This window comes from Pan paniscus, chromosome 1, assembly GCF_029289425.2.
Source record: "Pan paniscus chromosome 1, NHGRI_mPanPan1-v2.0_pri, whole genome shotgun sequence".
Taxonomy (NCBI): Eukaryota; Metazoa; Chordata; class Mammalia; order Primates; family Hominidae; genus Pan; species Pan paniscus.
In genome coordinates, this window is record NC_073249.2 from 213,025,923 (window position 1) to 213,037,035 (window position 11,113).

Genomic DNA, 11,113 nt, shown 5'->3' on the forward strand with positions numbered 1-11,113 from the left:
CTCATGGCAAGTCCTAAAAACTTTATCTTTTACAGTGATAAATGCCAGGCAAACATTTCACTAGCTAGTTAAGTCTTACATCCCAAATTATATCAAGAAAGAGATGAGGTAGACTGACAGACACACAGACACACACAGACCGCTGTTTTTGGGGACCCGGGATTACGCTCCACTTCCCATTCTCTGGGCACATGACACACGACGCAATTCCTACCTGCTTGCATAAGTTGGCACTGCTGACCAAAGACGTGGGAGAAGGTGACGGGGCCTGTGGCAGAATTGGATGTCGCCAGCGTGGATTCCATGACTCTTTTGGGGTCTTTGGTGTTGGTCATGTGGCAGCGTCCAGACCCTTGGAGTGTCAGAGCAAAGGATGCCGTCGCTGGCCCAGGAACTGCAGATCTGAGGCTACTTGTCACTTCCAAGAAAATGTCCCCGCCCCCAAAGTTTATAGTGTTTCTTCCTTTCGCCACCCTTTCCTTGCAGTTTTTCTCAAACACCAGTCAAGTAAAAAATGAAACCCTATAAGCCTTGGCAAATCTTGCACAGCAGCAGTTCCATGCAAAAGAAAAATCTTAAGTTTCCCCTAACCAGGAGTCGTTGCTTCTTGACCCGGGCTGGAACTTGCCCCCCGGCCCGGGGCTGCTTCTCCTGGGGTCACCTGGAAGGGGCAGGGTCCCCGGGAGCAGCTCAGCCCCGGCTGCGTTGCAGCACCAGCTGCCGGCAAAGCGCTGCCCAGGCCCCGCGGCGTCTCAGTCCAGGGAGGCAGGCAGGGCGCGAGGCTGCCCCAGGGTCCCCGGGGAGCTGGCCTTGCTGGCGCCGCCCCGCTGCCTGCAGCGCCGACCCTGGGCTCCCGCGTCCCCGCGCGAGCGCCGCGGTCCCAGGTCCTGCACGCGCCAGGCGTCCGGCTGCTGCCAAAGGGAGAGCGCGGGAGGCGGGCGGCACGGGCGCGGTGCAGCTCCGGACCCGCAGGCGTCTCCGGCTCATCCTCCACTCCGGACGCCTAGGCCCTGCCGCTCCCCACTCCTCGCGGGGCAGCAGGGAGGGACTGAGACCTGCTGCAGCGGCCCCCAGCCCGCGCCGCCACCCCGGTGCGGCGGTGCAAAGGGGGCAGTTCCTGGGAGATATTCTGGATGCGGAGGGAAGTGCTAACTCAGCCCAGCAGGCTCCAGGGCTGCTGTAACCTCTTCCTGCCCACAGCCAAGGAAGTGCCAGGCACGGGAGACCTGACTGCCTGCGATAAAATCCAGAGACCAAGAAGAGAAAAGGAGAAAATGCCACACATCCCCTAGGGCGCTCCGGTGATCCAAACCAAAAGGGGCCGCTTCTCTGGAAAAGGAGGAGGGGGGTACTTTTTGCATGATTCCAACAGCTATTTCTGCCAGTGCTGGGTTTATTTTGCTATTCCACCTGCTAATCATGAAGATGCTAACTCCAGAGAGGCTGCATCATCTCGGGCCAGCATTTGGGGTACTTTGAGGATTCCGCTGCGACATTGGCACTGGCAATCACCTCGCTAGGCAGCAACACACGTGCAGGGAGAGAGAGGCTGTGCCACAATGAGCTCAGCTGCAGCCGGCAAAGCACCCGTGTCTGTTTCCCTCCGGAGAACTTTGATTTAGAAAAGCCGTTTGCCTCTTCTGTATTTAAGCAACAGAAGATAAACTCACAACTGATCTAGGGGCCAGAAAGACTCTCAAACAGGCCTTTTTCCATTACAGCCCTTGGCCAGCAAACACGTGCAGCTTAGTGATGTTTTGAGGGTTCCTTGGGATGGGTGAGACAAGGCAGAGGAGCCTTGAAGTAGTTCCAAGAGTTCAAAGGAAGTCTGACTTTGTGTTAATGCTGCTTCCAGGTAGTTTAAGTGATTGAGCATCCCTTTTCTTGTCATGCATGAGGCTCTTCTCCGTGTCATGAAACTGTAGGACACCAGGGACCATTTCTCTCTGGCAAATTGGGTCTAAGGTGGTCAAGAGCTAGGGTTAGAAGACCAGATCTCTTGATATCTGCAGAAACCCCATGCAGGAAGGGAAATAGATTGGTTTCTCGGGTCTGAGTGGAAATGGAAGTTATAATGCCTCCCAGCAATGGCCCATTAGCTGCTGTTTAAAAAAAAAAAATCCAAGGTGAACCTTTATATAGTAGTTTAACCTGCAGATGTCTTCTGTTTGGCAATCTGTGTTTTCCTCCATTCTCTGTATACCCAGTCCATTGCTTCTCACTGCTAAATGGTGTTTCATATATTAAATGTACGATTTTACTCTATCTGCTCCCTTAGCACCTGGCAACTGACTTGCTTCCGAAGCTCTCCTCCTATAAACAGCACAGCACTGGGAGCAGTGGTTCACACCTGTAATCTCAGCACTTTGGGAGGCTGAGGCGGGTGGATCACCTGAGGTTAGGAGTTCGAAACCAGCCTGGCCAACATGGTGAAATGCCATCTCTGCTAAAAATACAAAAAAAAAAATTAGCCAAGTGTGGTGTTGGGTGCCTGTGATCCCAGCTGCTCAGGAGGCTGAGGCAGGAGAATCGCTTGAACCTGGGAGGCGGAGGCTGCAGTGAGCCGAGATCTCGCCACTGCACTCCAGCCTGGGTGACAGAGCGAGACTCCATCTCAAAAAAAACAAAAACAAAACAAAAGAAAAAAAGCAGCACGGTGATGATGCCCTCAAGCATTAAGGTCATCAAGCAATATATTGTCCAAATCAGGACACTCTGAAAGTAAGTGGAGGTGCCACTGATAACTACACCGGGATACACAGCATAAACCAGGAGGGATGGAGAGCGGCACAAGAATTTCCCTGGCTACACAACCAGGAGTAGAATTGTTCAAGGATAAATGCAAATTTGATTTCACTAAATGCTTCCAAGTACTACTCCAGAATGGCTGTGCTGGTTTACACGCCCACTAGTACTACACATGGTGCTTGTACTCCCACTCTCCCACACTTTTGCCAGTAACTGTTGTTGGCAGAAATTAGAAAGCTAGGAAATTTAACAGGTACAGTTCATTATAATTCATTGTTTTGATTTGCCTTTCCTTAATTACTAAGTCAAGTACTTCTTGAAAAGCTTACCAGCCATGGAGGCTTCCTCCTCAGGAAATTTCCTGTTCATAGTCTTTGCCCATTTTTTCAGTCATTTTACTATTTTCCAGCATTCTTGTTGATTCATCAGAGTTCATTGGTTTTGCTAGCTATTAACCTCTAATCCACTTAGATTTTACAAGTTATCTTCTCCCAGTTGGTCATCCAGCTGTTAACTACCCATGGTGTCTTTCCTTGACTTGAAATACTTAATTTTAGGGTAATCTGGTCAGTTGCTCTTTTGACTTATAGTCTGATTTGGGGGTCTTGCTTAAAACATCCTTCCCTCTTGATTGCAAAGTTAGCCTTTTTTATAGTTTTACCTTTCATACTCGGGTCTATCTGGAGCTTATTTTTATATCTGGTATTTGGTAGGGTTCACCTTTTTCCCCTCAAGATTGTGAAACAGTTTTCCCAAAACCATCTTTTCCTTATGCAATGGACTGAATGTTTATGTTCCTCCAAAATTGATATGTAGAAATCCTAACTCTCGATATGATACAATTAGGAGATAAAGCCTTTGGGGGGGTGATACGATAATGAGGGTGGAGCCATTGTGAATGGGATTGCTGCCCTTATAAAAGGGATCCCAGGGAACTTTCTAGCTCTCTTTCCATCAAGTGAGAACATAGAGAGAAGCTGGCAGCCTGCAATCTGCAAGTGGACCCTCACCAGAACCAGGCCATGCTGGCACCCTGATCTCAGACTTCCAGCCTCTAGAACTGTGAGAAATACATTTCTGTTGTTTATCAGCCACCCAGTCTATGGCATTCCACTGTAGCAGCTCGAACTGACCAAGGCCCCCTACCTATCTTTTTCCACTGTGGCATCACTATTATTACCTATCACGCTTCCATATACATGAGTATATTCTTGAGCTTCTCTATCCTATCTACTGATTCCTCAAACTATGCTATCAATATTCAAATTTTAAAGTTAGTGGCTAACATTTTAAGACGTTTGGATTTTGAATTTTTCAAGACGAGTCAGATTTGATAGTGTTGAGTCTGCATGTCTCATGTCACAATAAATTGGAGCAGCAATTACCCCCTTTATATGGAATGTTTGCCATCCTGTTACACCCAGCATGGCCTGCATTCATTTACAATACAAGCCTATTCCTCACAGAGACGTGTTCAGGTACTGTAATGTCTCTGGAGAGAGAGGTCAAAAGAAATTCACACAGGAGAAGTCATTAACTGATGTATAGGACTCTTGTTACATCTGCATTAATAAGGATCATTTATTATAATATTAATCTATTTGATCCCTAACCCTAGGCTAACCACAGGTAGATGGGACAGTGGTGTGCATGGAAAGTGGTAGAGGGAAGGAATGAAGAGACAGTGGGAAAAGCAACACAAAATGTATCTATGTATATATGATAAACACAAAGAATGATTAAGTACACAAGTGGAAAGACACGAAAGCACATTGGGAATTACGGCCATGAAAGGTCTTGTCATTCTAATACAGGTGACAGCTGGAGCCTTCAGGGAGAACTTTACAGGAGGCAGTGTTAGACCTGGGTCTAAGAAGAGAAGTAGGATTTGTTTCAGTAGAAGGAAGAGGATTGGGTTGGGGAGGGAATCGGCAAGTCATTAGGACAAGGCTAGCATAAATATCCTGTTATACTGAAAACATTTTAAAGTCTAGTTCGGGCTTTTTAGATAAGAAATAATATAAATTTGCTCTGGTTCAAATCAACAATTATCTCCTTATTTTTAAGATTTCTTGTAGGGGATGGGTCAGAGTGGTGGGAAAAACTATAGGGAAAAGACACAAAGCTTCTGAAAGGTCGGAAGGTTCTGCAGAGCCCCGGGGGGAGAACAGCTGAAGGCAGCTGTCCTATAACCCTGAGGCAGAGGGCAAGGGAGGGTGGGGGAATTTATCTTCAACAGGCTTGTTTACTTACATTGACCAGGAATTGACCTTTGATCACCCGCCCAAGACGTTCCCTGAAAGGGGAACAATAAATGTTAATTACCTACAGGTTGTGTTGGCTCCAGGTTTTCGGCATTGTGCCTGCACTGAGTAAAAGCAAGCAGCTCCAGCTTCTCGGGGCTGCTCTCTGGCCACTAAACCCAGGCAGCCACCTAGCCACTGCATACCTCTGTCTGAGTACTCATTTCATCCATCAGCCAGGGTCCGCAGGACAGACCCAACAATCTCCTTAGTACGTCTTCAGTTCTAGAGGATTTCAATTGACTCACCCCAAAGGGCTCTCCCTTGACTGTGCTTACACTCATATTCTCACAGGAGTTAAGAGCTGCATGCACACATCAACTCAGGCTCAGTACATCAGCTGTTATCACCTACAGTTCCCAAAAGGTGCAGAGTACCCCAGCCAGCTGTTATAGACAGAGATAAAATGAAGAGCAATTTAGGAAAACATGACACCAAGCTTAGAGCAACTTGTTTTATGATACTTTATTTCGCATACTAAATTATCAGTAAGTGGAGGCTGCTATGTGACATGAGCTGGAGGGCATCAGGAGCACCACAAACATTCTTATTTAATGACAGATACTAATGTGCCCTCTTCCCAGATGAGGAAACCTGGGCTTAGAGAAATTCGTGTCCTTTGCCCAAGATTACCCGGCAGAAAGTTATACAGCCATTCGTAGTAATCTACAGGATGAATGGGCCTACAGGTTGGTCCTCTGCTTTGAAACTAGCTATTATCTATGTCCTTGAGAAGTTGTGCTATTAACTCATATCCCACAAATGTTTCCAGATTGATCCAAGGCTCCTAGCAAGTCACAATGAATGTCTTTTTTTTTTTTTAATGCTTAAGCAGCTTTATTGGGATATAATTCACATGTCATACGGTTCACCCACTTGAAGTGTACAAGTCAGTAATCTTTAGTATATGCAAATACATGCACGACCATCACCACAGTCAATGTTAGAACCCTTTCACCACCTCAGAAAGATACCCGTACACTTTAGCTCTCACCTCTACTCCACGACACCCTCTCAACCCTAAACAACCACTAATCTACTTTCTGTATCAATTCATCTCCATATTCTGGATTTTCCTATGAATAGAATCATATAATATGTGAACCTCTGTGTCTGGCTTCTTTTAGTTAGCACGATCTTTTCAAGGTTTATTCAACTTGTAATATATACCAATATTTCATTTCTTTTAATGACTGAATAATATTTCATTGTATGACTATACCACATTTTGTTTATCCATTCATCTGTTGATAGACATTGGGCTGTTGCCACATTTTGGCTATTATGAATAATGCCATTATAACCATTTGTGTATAATTTTTGGTGTGGGCATTTATTTTTATTTATCTCGGGTATAGATCAAGGACTAGAATTGCTGGGTCATATGGTAACTATGTTTAATGCTCTGAGGAACTGCCAGAGTGTTTTCCTGTGGCTTTGTTATTTTACATTCCCACCAGCTGTGTATGAGGGCTCTAACGTCCTGATGCAGAGCTAAGTCCTATTATTCCAGTAACCTTAAAAATGGCAGATGCTGAAATAGTAATTGGCTCAAAAGGAGCTTCATTAGATTTCTAAACAGACTTATTTATAAAGTTAACCCTTTCTTTGACTAGAGAAATCACTGATTAATAGATCCAGGCCAGAAAGAGCTAACATTGTCTTTTATTCTGTCACAACAGAACCTATAGGAGTGAACATAATGTTTCTCTGGAGGAATATCATTATCATCACTGATCATCATTATCCCTAGGTCTTAAATTATTTTTCTAATTTCATAAATACTGTCTAGCACTGAATTTAAAATAACAAGGTATCTACTTTTCTTCCTTCCTTCCTTCCTGAATAATTCAACTCAATGCAAAACACTGGGCAAGAGAGGTAGAAATCCTTGCCAAAGGAGTAGGTGGTGGAGCCCAATACTAAGTCAGAACCCAAGCAAGATAAAGGGGCATTTGTTAGACAAATGTGATAATCACTGCACTGCAGAAACTTACAACATCTGTGAAGTAAGGAGGGATGACAGAAATCCCTTAGGGTCAGAGCCCAAGTAAGATAAGTAAAGGCATTCACACAAGAAGCAGCAACAGCAATAGGAGATTGGTTACACAGGATGAGATTGGGCAAATAAGTAAACATACTGAGGATAATGGGAGCCAGGTCTCACTGTTAGAGACAAGGGAAAGCTAGAATGAAATCTGTGATGCTGAATAGAAATTATAAACATTGGTATAAGCTCTTGGTTTTTAATCTATATATAGTCACATAAATAAATCTAGATTTAGATGTATGTGTGTATCCATCAGAATATACATACTATATTCCCTAATTCTGTCCACTGGGAGGGCCTGGGAACAGAGATACCCCAATAGCAATGAGCTATCCTAGAAACAAGATCTATGCTCTAAATATCATTCCTCTGCTACAAGGAACCAGAGCTGATTGGTCCAGGGCTGGTGCATGAAAAACACAAAGATATCTTGACATGTTGTTTAGCCAGAAAGCAAGGAACTTCTCCAAGATGGATGGAGACATTCCAAAAACACACAGTAGCCAGCTTGAAGAAACCCTCACTGGCCAAATCAAGAATAATTTTTATATAAAAGTGATGATAATGAATTAGAACTCATTGAATAGAAATCTATAGGTCCATATGGATAGATGGATGGATGGATGGATGGATGGATGGATGGATGGATGGATACATAAATATATCCACAAATAAATGCATAGAGAGATAGAAGAAAAAGTTCTTCTTTATAGTCAAATGCCAACCAATAGATGCACAAAATGATGGACTTGGAAAATTGCCATTTGAAAGCCTCTCATAGTTATAATTCAGGCAGGAAATGTCAATGAATGCTAAATCTAGTGGGTGAAAGCTTGATGAGAAACAGTAAACTTACAGCTTCAAACTCTGTCCCCACAAAATCTTTATTAATCACAAAAAGTAAAAGGAGTGACTTTACAGTGGGCAAACCTGGAAGACACTATCTTAATCAAAGTTAGTTAACAAAGTTAACATCATTAGTCATAGGATAAATCAAAACCATGTACCACCTAAAATGATGCAATAAGAAAACTCAGCATCACTTCTGCAGTATTCCTGACAACAATCTATTACTCGCAACTAATCAGGAAAACATTTTATAAACCCACACTGAAGAACAGCCTACAAAATAACTGTCCTATAATTTTTTAAAGTGGCGAGTTCATAAAAGTTAAGGGAAATCTGAGGAACTGTTCCAAATAGAAAGCAAGTAAAAAGGCAACCGGACTAAATGCAGCCTGTGATCCTGAATTGTTCCAATAAAACTTGAATGGAGCTTGCAAATTAGACAGTAGTGATGGATCAATGTTAATTCCTTGAATTTGATAGTTGTGATGTGGTTAGTAGGAGAATGTCCTTGATGTGTAGGAAACACACACTAAAACATTTGGGAATGATGGAGCATCATGTCTACAGCAGACTCTCAAATGACTTGTGGGAGAAATGTTTACTATACTATTCTTTCAGTTTTCCTGCAGTTTAAGAAAAACAATTAGTTGGACAAAGACCACATGGTCAAAAGGCAAGAGAAACAGACAACAAAAAGAAAACCACCAGGCCAGGCACAGTGGCTCACGCTTGTAATCCCAACACCTTGGGAGGCTGAGGTGGGCGGATTGCTGGAGCTCAGGAGTTCAACACCAGCCTGGGCAATAAGGTGAGATACTGTCTCTACAAAAAATACAAAAATTAGCTGGGCATGGTGGTGCACACCTGTAGTCCCAGCTACTGGGGAGGCTGAGGTGGGAGGATAGCTTGAGCCTGAGAGGCAGAGATTGTAGGGAGCCAAGATCACACCACTGCACTCCAAGCCTGGGCAACAGAGCAAGATCCTAACAAGAAAAGAAAAAGAAGAAGGAAGGGAGGGAGGGAGGCAGGGAGGGAGGGAGGGAGGAAGGAAAGAAGGAAGGAAGAAAGGATGGAATGAAGGAAGGAAGGAAGGAAGGAAGGAAGGAAGGAGAAGGAAGAAAGGGAAGGAAGGCAGGAAGGAAGGACCACTAGCAATCCAGATATCAGACACAGTCCACAATAAGTTTGCTTAACATGGTTAGGGAAATGGAGCAAGGTACAGGATTTGGGGGAAAAAACTATAAAAATTTACCAAATTGATATTAGACACAGGTGGAAAGAATTAGTGAAATGGTAGATCAGTCAGAAGAAAGTCAGAGTGAAGCACAGACAACAGGATAGGAAAGATAGAGGAAAGGACGAGACATAGGGATTCAGTTAAAAGGTCTGACATGGGTTTAACTGTCATCCCAGAAAGGGAGAACAAATAAGAAAGAGAGGATGAAGAAAAGAAGTAGGGGAAAAGGAGTAGAAGCAATATCAGGAGAAACTGTTAATACCTCGGATGGTGAATTGTATGTGTCAACATGACAGGGTTAAGACTATACAATTCAGCAGGTCCCTTTCTGGCAGGGTTGGCAGGGACGTCAGGAGTGAACATGCATTGTGAACCTGGCACATGGGTGACAGGATATGATGCTTCTGCAAACTCAGCTGACCCTTAAAACATGCTCCATCCAGAGCATCTGCAAGGATGAAGGGGCAATGGGACAGACTCTAGGCAGTATCAGTGCCCTTCAAAAAAGAAAGGACCCAAAACTCAACCCCTTTCAGGAGTCAGATCAAATCTCCTCTTGCAAGAAGCTTTTGAAGGGATTAAAGGATACTCAGATAGCTGGTTACTTCTGGGTGTGTTGGTGAGGGTGGTTCTGGAAGAGGTCAGTGTCTGCATCAGCAACTGAGTAAAGAAGGTCCACCCTCACCTATGTTGGGTGAACATCATCCAATATGTTGAGGCCTGAATAGAACAAAAAAAAGAGAGAGGAAAGTAAACTCCCTCTCTCTGTGTCTTCTTGAGGAGCTGGGGCATTCATCTTTGCCTTCTCTTGGAGACTGGGGCTCCTGGTTCTTGGGCCTTCAGACTCCAGGACTTACACTAGCAGCCCCCACCGCAGTTCTCAGGCCTTCAACCTTGGACTGGGAGTATAACATTAGCTCCCCTTGTTCTCAGGCCTTTGGACTCAGACGGAATGACACCACCAGCTTTCCTGGGTCTTCAGCTTGCAGACAGCACATCATGGGGCTACTCAGCTTCTGTAATCATGCAAACCAAGACCCATAATCAATCTCCTCTTCTATGTCTATATATATCCGATTGGTGCTGTTTTTCTGAAGAACCTTGATCAATACAGCTTTGCAACTGTGTAAATTAACACTTAAAAAGCTCAATGAACCCTAAATAGGATAAATAAAAAGAAAATCGTACCTAGGCTTATCATAGTAATAAGCTGAAAACCAATAACAGAGAAAGTCTTAAAAGCAGCTGTAGAAGTCAGGATGAGGAGAAAACAAAGAACTTTCAGTACAACAACAGAGACCCACATCTGACTTCAACGCCAACTAGGGAAACCAGAAGTCAGTGAATGAGACCTTCAAAGTGCTCAAAGAGAATAATTGCCATGTGGAACTCTATATGCATTGAAAATATCCTTCAATAATGTAGGTGAAATAAAGAAATTTTCAGACCAAAGAAATCTAGGAAAATTTAATACCAGCAGACACATCAAGAAGACACTAAAGGGAGTTTCTTCAAGGAGAAGAAAAATGAAGCCAAATGGAAGCTCAGAGCCATGGAAACGAACAAAGAGCTGTGAAAAGGTTAATTGTGGCTAAGTCTAAATTAAATATAAGTTAATGTTGACTATGAATTCATAATTACTAATGGTTAACATTAATTTATCTTATATTAACAGGTCAGTGATACACTGTAGGATTTAAAGTATATATAGAAATAAAATACAGAGCAAAAATAGCTTAGAAGTTGAAAGAAGAACAATGGAATTAAAATGTTCTAAGGTCCTTACATTGCCCAGGGAAAAATAGAAGGATTAATTTATATTAGACATTAATAAGTCGAGGATACATACTACAATCTCTTGTATAACCACTGAAAGTTTATAAAAGCGTACAAAATCACCATACTAACAGGAAGGGAAAATGAGTA

General features: G+C 43.5%; 1 protein-coding gene across 2 annotated transcripts in view; it reads right to left on the minus strand.

Moving 5' to 3' along the window:
• KAZN (kazrin, periplakin interacting protein) overlaps nt 1-345 on the minus strand; it is a 1,229,740-nt gene extending 1,229,395 nt beyond the window's left edge. For both annotated transcript variants that reach the window (XM_008951836.4, XM_014342705.5), the window contains exon 1: nt 215-345. In XM_008951836.4, the coding sequence (XP_008950084.2) occupies nt 215-335 (121 nt within the window). In that variant the 5' untranslated portion in view covers nt 336-345. The remainder of the gene's footprint in view (nt 1-214) is intronic.
• Nucleotides 346-11,113: the final 10,768 nt, after the last annotated feature.